At 37.6% G+C, this 17,226-nt stretch overlaps 1 protein-coding gene across 6 annotated transcripts in view; it reads right to left on the minus strand.

The window, feature by feature from the left end:
• Adgb (androglobin) overlaps positions 1-17,226 on the minus strand; it is a 126,404-nt gene that overhangs the window by 73,079 nt on the left and 36,099 nt on the right. For 5 of the 6 annotated variants that reach the window (XM_087193472.1, XM_087193471.1, XM_021237967.2 and 2 more), the window contains 4 exons: positions 12,084-12,331; positions 8,790-8,921; positions 6,553-6,647; positions 77-251 (listed from right to left, as the gene is read on the minus strand). In XM_087193472.1, the coding sequence (XP_087049598.1) occupies positions 77-251; positions 6,553-6,647; positions 8,790-8,921; positions 12,084-12,331 (650 nt within the window). Of the gene's footprint in view, positions 1-76; positions 252-6,552; positions 6,648-8,789; positions 8,930-12,083; positions 12,332-17,226 lie in introns of all 6 variants that reach the window. The other variant, XM_087193473.1, reaches the window with a different exon arrangement.

Here is a 17,226-nt window from a genome sequence, read left to right on the forward strand (position 1 = left end):
CACAGCAAAAGAAACTATACACCTTTTAAATAGACAACTGTTCATTACAAAGATTTTAAGATCATGCGAGGCATACCTTGAGGTTCATCAGTTATAACAGTTTCTTTCTTATAACGAATGAGTTTCCAGGGAGGTATCAGAGGCGGTTTTGGTGGTGCTACAAGGGGACAAGACCTACTTCTTGTCACCAGCACAGGATGGCTACAGATATGGGAAAGTCCATATTCTCTGACCTTCTCTGCAGAGCCTGCCTAAGAAATGGAAAGAAGATTCAAAAGGATTCCTGCAATTATCTCCACATTAAAAAATAATAGCCTTTAAAAAAAAATACTAGCTTTGTCAATATGAAAATACTATCACCACTATAATAGTAAAAAAATAACCACACACATTTCTACCTCCCTTGATATAAGCACTACATCTATTAGTGTATCTTTTTTTTTTTTTTTTTTTGGTACCGGGGATGGAACTCGGCTCCTTGCGCTTGCGCAGCAGGCGGAGAAACCGCTGAGCTAAATCCCCGGCCCTATTAGTATATCTTTCTATCTTTCAACTTCTCTGGGGCCTAGTTTCCTTATTTGAAAAACAAGGGAGAAGAACTAGAAGACACTTTTCGGTTGTAAAATCTAAAGATCCTATGAGATTGCAAAAATTTTAGTGCATCAGTTTTGGTCCAAAATTAATCAGCATTATTTTTACAGGTTAAAGTTTAATACTAGTGTTTGTTATGTAAAGTGTTTTTTTTTTTAATCACAACCAGTTGTTGCCTAATGTTTAAAAAAAAATCCACTGTCTTAGTGGATTCAGGACAAGAGGTGGCAAATGGTTGTTTTCTCTACAAATTGGGCCCTAATCTTCTAATAATACATTCCTCCACAGGAAATTCCCCTGATTATACATGACAATGGAGACATTCATGGAAGTGCAGGGGGTAAAGTAGTTACCCAGGCAGGTACTTCTTATATTTAAATGTTCAGATCTCCTGAAGTCCCGCTGCTGCTTTAAGATAATTCAGAAAAATATCTAAGCAGAATTTTAGTTATTAATTACTGGCTGAATTATGCCATAAGAAATTTTTCAAAGTAAGTAAAAGCTAAAATGGTATATATTATAGCCAAATTCTGGCTCTCACAATTTGGCTTAACATTTAAAGTAAAATAAAATGAAATACTACATTAAAGTCAGTTATGCTGATAATTTTTTTTCCTAGTGATATTGCATCATTGATTTCTATGCAATAGCAACAACTGAGACTGTAAATATATAAAACACTTGTTTAAATTAGGACCAGAAACCCACCCATTAGCCTATTGCAAAGTATTACTTCAACTGGAACCTGCCTGATCTCAGGACTCTGTTTCTGTATAGGTCAACCTATACTTCTCAAGGCAGGAATGAGGTGGGGACCTTCCTCTAGAGGCCAGGGGATCACTGTAGGAAGGAGCTGGTGCACTAATAAGCCCAACCAAGCCATTTGTAAGTGCTGTAAATAGTCAAATGGAAAAATGAGTGAATGGGTTTTCAAAGTGCCTTAATTAAAAAATAAAAAGGGAACAGTCATTTTCTCTATATATCATTGTTGTAGATTTTAGCTGTTTACTGAAATTTCTTAAAGTGGTTTTTAAAAAAATCTTTCCTAGGTGATCCAGGGTCTCAACCTTTTTCCTACCTACAGTGTTAACTAGATCAAGTTTTAGAGGTTTTCTGTTTTGTTTTGTATTTGTTTTTGTTCTTGAGACATCGTCTCACTGTGTAGTTCACGCTGACCTTGAACTCACTATGTAGTCTAAGCTGGCCTTGAACTCATGGTGATCCTCCTGCCTCAGCCTCCTGAGTGCTGGATTACAGGCATGTGCCACCACCCCCATTTTAGAGGGTTCCTGTTTTAAAGGTTTGCAAGTCAATACTTGAAAGTGTTCCTTTTAATGGAAACATATGGGAGAATTTGAAGTCATTCAACAATGTTGCCTCAATATAGTATTTTTTTAAAGATGTATTACTATAAAAGTTACATTTAAATAGAATATAGAAGTCATACCAAAGTGATACTTATAAGTTAAATACATTCCACATATTTTACCAGTTATAATTTTTGTCTTAGGTATCTTAAATTCTCCTTAGAATTATAACCAATGTTTCAGGCTTAAATTACTTTTTTTTTTTTCTTGGAACTGTAAAGCATTAGAAAATAAGATGATTTAAAATATTTTGAAGACATAAAACACTAGTCCAAATAACAAAGCATGGTATTAACATGTACTTATAATTTGAATAATCTGTTAAACTTGATTTAATTATGAGAAATTTAAAATAACAATTTCTCATACTTGATTTTATTTTCATCATACTACATGATGCTTCTGACTCGTGTAAAGTACTCCTATTAATGACAGTTATAGTTTAATGTTAAGAAACATCATTAAAGGATCTCAAAGTTTCTTGAGTACAAGAATTAGGAAAACAGAGGGACTTAGGACAGTACCTTAAATACTGAGTAGGTGCTCAATTTGTTGAATAATTCATGTGTAAGACTTAAATTAGAAATTTCCTTTTCTAAGACTCTTTATCCCATTCCATTTCAAACTTTTTAAAAAGAAGGAACAGAAGTGTGGGAAGTAGAGGAAGTGTTTTCAGAAACTCCCAGATTACCCACCTAAATAAAAGTAAAACCATTTAGATACCCAAGAGGAAGAGGATGTTGGATAATTTGAGGTAATTCATGACAGCTTGCTTCTTCTCAAGTTTTGTTCTTATTTTTCTTGTAGTCTTTATCACTTCTTTTAAATTAATGTAAGTTATTTATTTTACTTGTTGATCTCATAGTCTTTGAAGATACAACATGTAGTAACATATTGCATTTAACAAAATTTTATTAGGAGAGAAACTGTTTCCTATGGGTTTATTAAACTATTACATCTCTATTACATCCTGGCAACTATCAGGGGAACTGGAACGGCCTGGAAGACAGCTAATCTATATGAATCAGCATGCAAGGTGGGGCTATGACATGGCAGTCAGCTCAGGTCACTCACTGTTACAGACACTAGGCTACCTCCAGGTCCTCTGGTATCTTACACTGCTTCCAACCCCAAAGGGAAGATTTATAAAGGTCTTTATTCCAGACTTCCATCCTCAATTTTAGCTGTCTCTGAGGCTCCTCCCCTTAGAGTCTATTCAGTTTCTTCATCTGTAGATTTTTCAACATTAGATCACTTCCCCTTTGAACACACTTTCTCATATTTACTTGTGCAATTTCTTAAGGTCTTAAACAGCTAGCTCTTCCTTTGGAAAGACTTCCCTGATTCCATCAGAAAAAAATGACGCCTTTGTGTTTTATCTCCCTCTTTGATTTTTTTCACTCATTTGCTCAAATACTCATTTCATCATTCCTCCAACAAACATTATCATTTCTGCACCTATACCTATCATATGGCAGCCACTCATTATGTCTTTTTTTTTGTACCAGGGATCAAACTCGGGTCCTTGCGCTTGCGCAGCTGGCAGCGAAACCACTGAGCTAAATCCCCGGCCCTATTATGTCTTCTATTATAAAAATTTTCTAATTGTATTACTGTTGTTCCCATAACTGTCTGCCTTCCTCATTAGACTTTAAGCCTTATGTGGAGGGACTTTACCTATCTTGCTCATCTTGGTGTCTTCAAGATATAACATAGTGTTTAGCCTTGAAAATACAATAAACATTTGTTGAATTAAGCAATGAATAAACAGATGTGAATGTTTATAGTCTTTCTTAGTCTTTTAAGTTCAAAACTAACTTTGTTTTTAAATCTTACTTTCTCTGTAGGACTACCAAAAGTTCCAGTGGACTATTTTGCTTCCATTTTGCAGTTTTTAAAGGAGTTTACTTCCTAGACATGATGCCATGGCACTCTACAAAACATGGCCATTGTCTTTAGCAGTCCAGATAGTCCTTACTCTCTAGAGTAACTGAGACAGTGCCTAGGCCAATAGAATACAATGAGACCAAAACATATTAGGGATGAGGTGGTGGTGTTTTTTTGTATCTACAATGTCTCCCAAAACTCTTGTGTGCTTGAAGGTGCGGCTTTTGGAGGGTGGTTGTCTCATGAGTGCAGTGTACTCTGATGAATTCATCCTCTGGTGAGTTCAGTGGCTGACAGAAGGTGGGGCCTGGTTACTGGGCATGTAGATCTCTCTCCCAGGCTCCTCTCTTCTCTCTCTGCTTCCTGGGCAGTATGACGTCAGCAGCTTTCCTCTACCCATGCCTTTCCACCATTCAGTTTATGCTTTGAACCTGACAACCACTGACTGAAGCTGCTCAAACTATGAGCCAAAATAAAACTCTTCTAAGTCGCAAGTATTAAGTATTGTGTCACAGTGATAAGAAAGTGACTAAGACAGGGCCAGACCTAATCTCATGAATAGGCTCCATTTGAAAGAGGTTTTGGAAGCAAACTTGGGCTGTTGAGTGTTACTGCCTTTAAGATCCAGGCTAAATTTCTGATCTGTTATTAAACCATGGCTAATGCTATTTAACTTTGGATTAAAATCAAAGAAGCTATCACAATTATGCCATTTTTATGATGTCACCACTGTTTCATGGTAGTTTTTAGGGACGTAGGAAAAATTAAGAGGAGAAAGGAGAAGGAGTCAAAGGACTATGAAGAAGAAGAGAAGGACAAGATAAAAATTATAATATTATGCCTCAGGCTAATATAAGTGCAAATACAATGCACACAGTAAAGTGTAATGGTCATCTAACTGGAATATTTTTATTTCAAGCTAATTTTCATTAAAGTTTTAAAGTTCAGCTCTTTCAAATGAGTATTATAGGGCTGGGATGTAGCTCAGTGCCACCACACGTTCCAGGCAAGCGCAAGGTCCTGAGCTTGACCCCAGTACCGCAAATACATACATACATACATACATACATACATACATACATAAAATGACTACTATATCACTGTATCATCTAATTTTGTACATTAAGACTATAGAATCCTAACAATAAAGTGCTAGAGTATGAAGGCTGAAAACAATGTTAGGGTTCAGTAACCCCCAAATGCAATACAGCATTTGTCTAAATAGACTGTGTAGTAACTTGATAGGCTTTAGCATTATAAGGGAACAAGAAATATTGTTCTTCCTCCCTAACAGTGAAAGATAGCTTATAATTGTGAAATTACATAAATACCATGCAACCACTAAACATACAGAGGGTAATTGTAAAATATGATTAAAGATTAAATTTTTAAAAATTTGTTGCATTAAAAGACACATTGCCATTAATCTCCCTCCAAATACTCTCCCCAGCTTCTGAATACACTTATCTCATCATTTCTGCCACTTTCTGAAGCAGTTCTAGAAGTCCTCTTTCACGTCTTTACAAGGTGTGATCAAAAATAGGGCTAATGGTGCTGCTGAGTGCCATCTAACAGAGACAGGCTGGTAAAAACATGCACTGCATCCGCATCCCCCTTATTCACCAGATCTGGTACCAGGTGACTTCTGGGTCTCCCCAAAGTCAAAATCACCATGAAAGGGAAACCTTTTGAACAGAGTCAGGACATTAAAGAAGCCACAGCTTACTAAAGACACAAAAAAAGGACTTCCAGAACTGCTTCAGAAAGTGACAAGAATGATTAATTTGAGGGTGATTAATGGCAATGTGTCTTTTACTGTAACAATTTTTTAAATTTAAACACCATATTTTTCAATCATACCTCATACTGACTAAAATGTAACACCATGGGGAAAATGCAAATACGGTAATATACTGTTAAAGGAAAAGCCAGTTTCCAAATAAAACATAAAGTGTAATTCCATTCTATAAAAAGTACACACAAACACAAAATATATATATAAACATAAAAGAAAAATCAAAGGATGTATGCCAAAATGTCAATATTGCCTATGTCCAGACATTTATACTATACTTTGTGTTCCCTTTGACTACATTTTGTAAATTTCCTATAATTTTATTTTTGTGGTACCAGGGATTGAACTCAGGACCGAGGCAGGCGCAGTGCCACTGAGCTAAATCCCTGACCCATAGACTTTTTTAATGTATAAGAAAAAGTAATTAACATTTATTTTGTATTACTTTATCATATAACAAAGGTGATAGAGTTGCTCACCAGCCTGAGTGCAAATTCATTTAAATTATGTTGGGCCAGAGATTTAGCTCAGTGGTTCTGCCGCCTGCCTAGAAAGTGCAAGTACCTGAGTTCAATCCCTGGTACCAAAAAAAATAAAAATAAATAAATTATGTTAAGAAAATATGTGTGGTCTCTTTATGGGAAGGTTATTAATTATTACCTAGGACTGATATATATCATTTTCCCTGAAATAAATAAATTCTATAATTTCCTCTTGTTAAATGGTTAAAAATAAAAAATGACTATATATTTTTTTTCATAATTGGGTAGTTACTGCAACCATCCAAGGTAATTGTGGATGTGCCAAGTCCCTTAGATCAAGTAATCCCTACCCAACAGACACACATACACACACATACACATACAAAACACAATTTGAATGATGTTGTATTTCCTGAACCTGAATTCTTACCATATTCCTTAATGTAAAAATATTTTTTTCATACAGATAGAGAGGCTTGAAGGTAGCATATACAGCCATATAAGGGGACTGTGTTAGTGAAGAACCTGTAAAACAAACATATATTGTGTCATGAAAATTCTAGTCAAATGGGTCTAGACAGTCACCTTCTCACTATGTCCTCACATGGCTCTTCTCTGCATGCACACGGGGATGGAGACAGGGAAGGACAGAGTGACCTGGTGTCTCTTCCTCTGTTTTTAAAGACACCAGTTTTGTAGGTTCCCATCTTTGCAAACTCATTTAACCTTACCTACCTCCCTAAAGGAATTATCTCCAAATAGAGTCACCTTGGTGGTTAGGGCTTCCACCTAAGGGTTTGGCTTAGAAGCAATAACATTGTTCCTTCCATAACATTCTACTCTCTGTCCCTCCCTAAACCCATGTCTTTCTCACAGGCATATTACATTCATCCTATCCCAATAGCATCAACAGTCTTAACTCATTTCAATGTCCATTCCAAGTCTAAAGTCTCATGTGAATAGCATCTAAGTCATTTATGGCTAAAACTTAAGGTATGACTCATCCTGATGCAAAATTTCTATCCTAAAACTCCTCCACCATTATGAACTTGACAAGTTGCTTCCAAAATACAATGGCAGGACAAGTATGAAATAGACATTCCCACTGCAAAAGTAAAAAATAGGAAAGCAAGGAGGAGGAAGGTCTGGTAGGTCCCAAGTAAGTACATAAGCTCACAAATTCCACTAAATTTTAAGGCTTTAGAATAATTCACTTTGGCTGGGTTGTATGCTTTCTGGGTCCACTGTTACCCTACAGCCCTAGGTAGTGGTTCCACTCCTCGGCTCTGAGCAGAGGCCCTACCTGTTCACCCACAAGGAGTCACTGCAAAGAGGCCCACCTGACTCTTTGCAGGGGTACCCTGATTTACGGAAACAGAAGTAGACTCATCCTTGCATCCTTACTTTCTGGGCATCAGGTGAGGGTGGCAGCCCTGAATACCTATGAGCCACTCTTGGGGTCATTCTTTTCTTTTCTTGAAGGATAATGGAAGTTCATATTCAAAGCAAGAGAGCTCTTGTTCTGCTTTGGACAATCCCAGAAGTTCACAGCCTTTGTTCATTCCATTCTCTTTTTCTCAGCCCAATTCAGACTGGCCATGTCTCTACAGTATAACCTTATTTCTCTTCCTGGTCTTTGTCAAGATGCCTATCTCCATGGGTGACCTCCTTATTAAGCCACTGTCCAGCTACACCCCTGGTGTTTTCTCTACATGTTTTCTCATTTTTGGCAGTAAGATTAGACTGGATATTTTCCATATTTTCAAGTTCTTTCACTTTTTTGCTTCACAATTCCTTCAATTTACAGCTCTTCTCTCATCTTTTACTATATGTAGTAAGGAGAAACGAGGCTTCATCCAACACTTTGCTTAAAAATCACCTCAGATAAAATCTAGTATCTCTGCTCTGCTATGGCTTACACCGAGATGTCTCCCCAAAGCCTCATGCACTCAAAGTTGAGGCTTTGGGGAAGTTTTCCAATATAATATTAAGTAGTAGCCATAGAAATCTGAACATTTTCACTAAAAAGACATGATCTTTATACAGTAGTATTATATAACTAGATCTTGTGTCTATCCAATCACAATGTGATATACAAAATGTGCTTCTGAGCAGTGACATAGACAGACAACTGCATCTAGTATCCCACTTCATTAGTTATTTTTAAAACAGGAAAAGAAGGGCCAGGGATTTAGCTCAGTGGTTCCGGTGCTTGCCTCACAAGCTCAAGGTCCCAAGTTTGATCCCTGGTACCAAAAAAAAAAAAACAGGAAAAGAGCTGAGCCCCATTGTGAGCAAGGAGCTAGATGTATGCTTTTTTGTTGAAGTGAGTGGTTGGCATCTAAGTACTTAAACAAGTAACTATGGATTTACTTGGATTTGGTTAATAAATTTAGCCACTGAGTATTTTTCAGACAAATATCTGAATATGAACAGCTTCTCCCATCACTGTGGTACCATAAAAATGTGGACATCCTTGCTTCTGTCCCCTATGCAGGACCTGGCCTCACCACTCATCATTTCTGTAGCAGACCCAACATTTATGAAAAACCTTGAAAAAGCTTACTGAAGATATTTCAAAAGAGAAAATTTATTTCTACATTCCAACATTTTCTAGCATTTTAGGAAACAACTACAGTAGTTATCACTTTAAAAGTGTGAGCTTACAATCTGACAGGGACTGCACAGAGTTATGCACATCAGATGAGGGTCTTGAACCATGACGGGACACTTTGAATTTGTCCTTATCCTTTTCCCTTTCTCCATCTTTATTCCTCTTCTTTCCGAGGTCTTTTGCATCTGTTTTCCTCAACATAATAAAAAATTCATAATAAGTCTTTTAACTAGCAAACCTCAAAACATGTTTCTTCTTTAGTCATCATGTTGAAAAAAGGCCAATAGGGCCGGAGATTTAGCTCAGTGGTTTTGTTGCCTGCTGCGCAAGCGCAAGGACCCGAGTTCGATCCCCAGTACCAAAAAAAAAAAGAAAAAAGAAAAAAGGCCAATATAATAGTACTGTTTAAATATGAAATTAGTCACAATTTCCCCAAAACATAGTCTACTCCAATATACATCACAATAAAGTCAGACAAAAATTTAAAAATGGACATTTACTGTAAAATATACGCAACATTGCTTATTTTACATAACTACATTTTTGCACATACATTTATATTTCATGGAGATCAATATTTGAATATTTTTATTTATATAAAATTATAGTGTAAAGCTAATTTTCTCATTTTAAAATAATTAAAAATAGCAAAGCATGTGCTGAAAGGTGGGCCATAACTGTGGGGCACACTCAGATCTTTGAGTCTTTATCTCAAGGATATCTTTTTGAGGAGTTGGAATCCAACCAACAACCACAAACCAATTTTTTTTTGTCAGCATAGCTTGTGTAATAAAATCAGTACCCAGAACTATTCCCACCATTTATTGGAGTTCTCATTCATAAACACATATCTATGAAACATCTTTTCCTTTTATGTAAAAAAATTACCCCAAGATATTTTTATTCACTAGTAATCCGAAGTTTTAGATTTTGACCATTTCATTCTCTATATCATTTGCCAAGTTTATAATCATCACTGATCACATGCTTATTTTTTTAAATTTTTGCATAAATAAAACACTGTGACATTAACTACTTATAATATTCCTGAACACCCAAAATAAACTAGTTTCATATATTAGCTTTTGTAGATTTAACACCTATGGTAGATAGAAAAGTGAACTATAACTTTAAACATGGGATGAGAAGTTTAACTAGGAAACTTAAGTATATAAAAATAGGTTATCAAAATTTCTCACCTTTGCAAGTACAAATCAACATTCCCTAGGGAATTCTTCCCCACTAACCCAACTAACACTGGTCCCCCATATGACCTGTCATAGTTTCTGGTATTTCTCCTCAAAGCTCATATTTTAGTATATGGTTACACATTATTTTTATTATTATTAGTGTTAGTTTCCTTCCCTGTAAACTCCAGGAGGTGAGTTCCACTTCTGATTGTTTATTAGGATCTCACTAATCCCTGGAAAACTCCTGGTTCTCTGATCAGCATGGAGTATATTTGGATAAGTTGATAAGAAGGCTGGATGGCTCGATGTTAATTTGTGAGACTGTTCAAAGCAAATTAATTTGGAATATACTGGATAAAATAAATTTAGTCAGTGCAACTGCTAATCCTGATATGCTCACTTCACTGAATTAAGAAACACCGAGCAGATTACTAGAGCAGGCCTGTCTGAGTGGTCACAGCTGTGTGGCTTTGGGTCTGTATCTGTTCCCTGGCCCTTCCTCTCCTGGCGCTGTTCCCCTGCTCTGCTTCCTAGGTTTCATGAACTAAGGAGATTTGCTCACCAGCCCCTTCTACCATGATATTCCTGCCTCAGAGCCAGCTGACTATGGACCAAATTCCCCAAGCCTTTAGACAGATTAAACCTCTCCTCCTTTAAGTTGTGGTTCTGTGTCCTAGCAATGGGAAAGCTGACTATACAGTCAGAGTTCTTTATTTCATAAACTAATGCACATTAGATCATTTCAAAAGGGGATATAACTCACACATTTGATCTTGGTACTGTATATTTTTTGAGGAAAATCTAAACTATGAAGTTCTGGGTAATATATCATGAGAAATATTGGTAGATATAATCTTGATAAGGGGTAATTCTGACAAAATATTAATATAAAACAAAAATATTCAAGTGGTCATTTTAGATACTACCAAAATATATAGAAAAATCTATGTATTTTCTTTTTTTTTTTTTTTTTTTGGTACCGGGGATCAAACTTGGGTCCTTGGGCTTACGCAGCAGGTGGCAAAACCACTAAGATAAATCCCTGGCCCCAAATCTGTGTATTTTCTAGTTACTTAATTCTATTTTACAAGCATCATTTTTCATATACATAGCTATATATTTTTGTAGATATAAAATAAGCAAGCAATATTAGTTTTCATTTTGAGAAAAGACATTTCTGCACTTTGTAAAATAAGTTGAAATTATTTTCTTCAGACTTGAACTTCCACCTCTGAATAAATTATTAGAAAAATCATAATTAATCTGTGCTCATTTCACCTAAACAAAACAGGATAACTTTTCTCCTTTGCTATTTGGTTCATCCCACTCTGCATATAACATCAGAAAGGTGTGCTCAGTGGAAATTTAGGATTCAAAATCTTTTCCTATATTAATACTGCATTAATTTAGTAGAGGATGACCTTTAATTTATAAAATTTGGAATAACAATCAATATACAGTAAGCACTTTCATAAATTCTAAAGTTCTAGAAAAGAAAGATTTGAATTACATGGTTGTTTTCACAGCACTTAAAGCAGTGACAATAAAAGAAGCATTAGATTCAACAGGATTGTAAACTACAGAGTCTGACAAAAAATGTATTCAAACTTCAGGAAAAGAAAAATAGTATAATGTTTTTTCAACAGATGTTGTTACCCTCATATAGGGGACACTAAAAGATGTCATATATCACACACACACAAAAAACCCACTACACTGTTGGTCCTTAGAGAAGAAATTGAAAAGGTGGGACAGGGATTTAGCTTAGTGGTTTTGCTGCCTGCTGTGAAAGCGCAAGGACCCGAGTTTGATCCCCGGTACCAAAAGAAAAGAAAAGAAATTGAAAAGGCATGTGCAGAACTCCTCATGACCAAAGTTACCCAAGCAGCAGTTCACCATATTAATAAATGCCTGGAAGATAATGGAATGGAATATTCCTGGAATGAAAATGCCTGGAAGAAATGGACCACTTTGAACACCTCTTGTAATTGTAGAGGCCAAAGGTAACTCATACTAATCTCATGATGTCTCAATAAATTTAGTATTAAAATATTTACACAAGTTTTTCTTTTCTGAATAGTGCATACACTTTTTGGTGGACTCTGTATTTATATGCAATGTTCCTGTTGGGTAGCATTTTGGAGTAAAATGTCTCACCCTTGAGAACTTTGTCACTTTTCTCAGATCCTTTCAATGTCGTTACAGAAGGTTCAGGTTTGAATTCCTTCAAGCCTTTTACTTCCTTTGCATCTTTCCCTTCTTTGCTGTCCTTCTCAGTTTTTCCTGATTCTTTTAATGTTGTTTCTATCACTGGTATTTTACTTTCAAAGCTGGGCTCATCTGACAGCTTAAACTCAGGCAACACTTCTTTTAGGAACTCCCAAACTTTGTCCATATAGCCTTCACTTGAAGAAAAGACACCAATATTAATTTCCAAATGATGTTTTTTCATTTCACGTCAAAGAATTATTGACAGAAAAAAAGCAACTTGTTATTTCAAAAGACTAATTAATTGTTACATCAATTAATTAATAATTAATTACATGCTTTTGTTGAAGGCCCAGTACAGTGGTAGCAAACCTATGGCACACATGCCGAGCAGGCTGTTTGCATCATAGAAAGCTCTAAAAGGTTCACCATCACCAACCTACTATGCTACTATGTGCTAGGCTTTTAACACGGTTCTCATCTCAAGGATCACTCAGCCTTGAAGGGGAAAGAGGCATGTTAATGAACATGAGAGAGAAAAATAGGTATTTAGTATCTATGAAGTGGCAGGTAGCTTCCCATGCAAAAGATCCCTGTCTGATTTGGCTCCTCTCTGAAATATGACAGTGTTGTTACTCTCTCCTCTTTTAATTCTTTCCTGCAGCTCTACAACGTCACTCTTTCCTGGTTTTCTTTCTCTTACTACGGAAATTATTTGCAGATTTCTTCAAACACTCTTTCTTCAGCTCACTGTAGACAGCTTGGGATTGCTTGCCCAAATTCTCCTCTTTGTGTTTTTGGCATACTCTTTCCTCAGTGAGTCACCAGCCATGGTTGGAATTTACCTGTTCATGAATACAATCCCCAAATCATCAGTCCCCATTCAAACCCCTCTCTTGATATCCAGACCCCTGCATACAACCACTTAATAGACATTTGTCTAAATAGAAACACAAAAACAGTAACAAAAATGTCCTGCTACCACCGTCTATAGAGTAGTCAAGATCCAAAACTGAAAATGAACACATTGTTTCTTACAGTCCTAACCAAATAAAATACATCCTTGCTTTGACCCTACCTTCTCCCACTGTCGTAGTTACCTTTTCTCCATCCTCATCACCCCTTCCTCTGCAGAGGTGCTGAGAAAAATCCCTCTGCAATACCAAACCAGCCAGTCTCCCTGTTCCCCTCCTGACATTCACTGCACTGTTCTGAGTAATCCTTCAAAACCACAAATCTGGTAAGGTCATCCTCCTGTCTAAACTCCTCAATGACTTATGCTCCCTGTACAGATGCTGTGAGAATTCCTGGACATGGCATCAAAGGCCTGTGTGTGTCTGGTGCTTCCCTGTCTCCACCCTCTGGCCTGTGCACCCTCTAGAATGCAGTAGCACACCATCCAGCCACACAGGAGCACATGCTTTGCTAAGCTGACACTCTGCTGTCTTCTACTTCCTAGCTCTTCTTTCCTCTCTGAGTTGTTTTTCTCACCTCAACCAGCTGCATTAAATTTCAAATAATCCCTTTAAAAAAGGTCAGTTTAAGTATTTTTAAGATATATATTTCTGCTCTAAGTTCCCAAAGAATCTTTTACTCACTTGAAGTACAGCTTTTAAAAATACTTTTCGAATTACTTGTTTAACACACATGTATTGAACACATACTCTGTGGTGGTCATTCAAGGCTGACACAATTCAGTAAGACACAAAAGGGTCCTTACTGCCCACTCTCATGGCTCTTAACACCCAGTAGATGGATTGGAGGGTGATGATAACTTGCATGATGAAAATGAAATAAGGGATAATTATATGGTCACAAATGCTGTCTGAGGAGCTGATATTTAAGCTGAATGAGACCCCAAAAGTTATCATACTCAACAAAGTGAATATCTGATGGGGGATCATTCAGGCAAAAGACCAAAAAACCCTTATGTAAAGATTCTAAAGAATAATGAGTCTTCATGTTTCGTGTCTGAGGAACAAAAAGAAGACTGGCATGCCCAGTGCATGCTTGTCAAGATGGAGATGAGATCAGGGATGAAGTCATAAATTGTGCAGGAATCAGACTTTGCAGATCCCTGAGGACCAGGGTAAAGATGTAAAAACTCCACACAAATATAACGGCTAACCACTGCAATGTTTTAAGCAAGGGGAGTTCTATGATCTGATTTATATTTTTGAAAATTTTTCTGATTACTATGTGGGAAAGAGGAGGATAAACAGACCGAGGGAAGAGTTGTAAGGCTGTTCTGGTTCATGCGTTCAGTGATGGTGGGCTGAACTAGGATGGTAATGGTTGGAGATGGAGAAAAACAAATATTAAGTGGAGGATGTACGGGTGCGGAACACGGTGATTCAGCCCACTGCAGACAGGCAGGTCTGCGGATACCCTATCGAGGTCCTGAGTCACGTGGAACACACCAAATCAGCCCGCACCCCAGCAACAATCCACTGGAACCCCCACCCCCGCTCCTCTGTACAGCCACCTGGTTCCACACTACAAAGACGCAGAGGACACCAGACCACCAGACCACGGTACTGAGTCCCGCTGCTCCCAGCCCAGAGGTAGGGGCTTCTGAGCTGCTGTCCTACTGCTCCTGGTCCAGAGGAAGGGGCTTCCTGGTCACCATCCCTCCCGCTGCTCCCAGCCCAGAGGAAAGGGCTTTTGGTCACCTTCTGTCCCACCGCTCCTGGCAGAGAGCAAGGGGCTTCCGGGCCACCATCCCTCCCACCACTCCTGGCCCAGAGGTAGGGGCTTCTGAGCCACCATCCCACTGCTCCTGGACCAGAGGAAGGGGCTTCCTGGCCACCATCCCTCCCGCTGCTCCCAGCCCACAGGAAAGGGCTTTTGGGCCACCATCCCTACCGCTGCTCCCAGCCCCTGTCCCACCTCTCCTAGCCCAGAGGAGGTAATCTGTGCAGGCACCAACAGCACCCCCGCCCAGTCCAAAGGAGAAAACACATAAATAAGTCTCAAAACCAGGCTTTCAGATCACCTACAAAAACCCCAAAGGGAAATGTGATGAAACACTCTGATACTCAAACACCTGGACCCCCTGAACTGGCAACAAAAGGGGATCTGGAAAAAATGAAATCAGAAATAATTTCTCTGATAACAGGAGAAATTGTGCCCCTAGTGCAAGACATGATTAATAAATCTAGAGAGGAGCTGAGGAACATGATGGGATCGCAACATAGGAAACAAATGCAATCCATAAAACAGATGCAAATAGAGTTCCAGAACATGAAAAACTCCATTGAAAGTCTACACAGCAGAATGAGCCAATGTGAGGACAGAATTTCAGATACAGAAGATAAGATTGCAATTAGTGACCGGGAAAAGAAAAATTGCTTCAAAATTATAAGGGAACATGAGAAATCAATCCAGCAGCTGCTGGATGATGCAAAGAAGAATAACATAAGACTGATTGGAGTCAATGAAGAAACAGGAGAGAGTGGAGATGACACAAAAAAATCTCTTCACAGAAATAATGGCAGAAAACTTACCAAGCAGGGGAAAAGAGCTTGACATACAGATAAGTGAGGCATATAGGACTCCAAATAGCCTTGGGCAAAAAAAATCTACACATAGGCATATAATTGTTAAGATTCCAGGAACTCAACAGAAGAACAAAGTTCTAGAAGCAGTCAGAGAAAAGAAACAAATCACATACAAAGGAAAGCCTATCAGAATCATAGCAGACTTCTCAACACAAACCATCAAGGCAAGAAGAGCTTGGAGGGACATATTCCAAGCCCTAAAAGAAAACAGCCTCCAACCCAGACTGATGTACCCTGCAAAACTATCTTTCAAAATGGATGGAGAAAGAAGATACTTTCATGACAAAGAGCACCTTAGGAACTTCATGAATACCAAACCAGCACTCCAAAGAATTTTACACAATATCCTAGGAACAGACATTGAGGATCACAACCCCAGGAAGCAAAGCAGAATGAACTCATCTGGCATGACAAGAAATTAAATGGAAAGGGGGAGAACCCAACAAAAAGAAAAAGTCATGGCAATGACAAGTCAATATGTTTCAGTTATAACCATCAATGTTAATGGTCTCAATTCACCAATCAAAAGAAAGAGACTGGCAGAATGGGTCAAGAAGCAAAATCCAACAATATGCTGCATACAAGAAACACACTTAACTCAAAAGGAAACTCATAGACTGAAAGTTAAAGGGTGGAAAACAATACTTCATGTGACAGGAACCCAAAAAAAATAGGAGTAGCTATCCTCTTTGCAGATCAAGTACATTTCAAACCAACACTGATTAAGAGAGATGAAGGACACTACATCCTTGTAAAGGGAAGAATCCAAGAGCAAGAGATGACAATCATAAATATCTATGCACCAAACACTAGTGCACCCAACTATATAAAACAAATACTAACAGACATGAAAAGTCATATATGCACTAATACAATTGTAGTGGGGGACCTCAACACCCCACTGTCATCAATAGATAGATCAACTAGACTAAAAATAAGTAATGAAATACTAGAACTCAATTGAACTCTTGAACAAATGAACTTAACAGATGTTTACAGAGTCTTCCACCCCACAAATCAGAATATACATTCTTCTCAGCTGCACATGAGTCATTCTCCAAAATAGACCACATACTCACACATAGAACATGTTTAAGTAAGTGAGAAGGAATTGAAGTTATCCCCTGTATATTATCAGACCATAGTGTGATGAAATTGGAGATCCATAGCAAAAGAAACAAAAAAATTACATAAACACGTGGAAATTGAACATTGTACTTCTGAATAACCAATGGGTCACAGAGGAAATTAAAGAAGAAATCAGACAGTGCCTTCAATTAAATGACAATGACAATACAACATATCAGAATCTATGGGACACAATGAAAGTAGTCTTAAGAGGGAAATTCATAGCAGTGAATACACATATTAGGAAAACAGAATGAGCCCAATTAAACAAACTGATGCTGAACCTCAAGCTTCTAGAAAAAGAAGGACAGGACAACCCCAGAGCTCATACAAGGGAGGAAATTATAAAGATCAGAGGAGAAATCAATGCAATGGAGACTAAGAGAATGATACAAAAAAATCAA

The sequence above is a fragment of the Heterocephalus glaber genome, unplaced genomic scaffold (genome assembly GCF_053883595.1).
Source record: "Heterocephalus glaber isolate CG9 unplaced genomic scaffold, H.glaber_assembly_v1.0 deba00001593, whole genome shotgun sequence".
In the NCBI taxonomy this organism is placed as follows: domain Eukaryota; kingdom Metazoa; phylum Chordata; class Mammalia; order Rodentia; family Bathyergidae; genus Heterocephalus; species Heterocephalus glaber.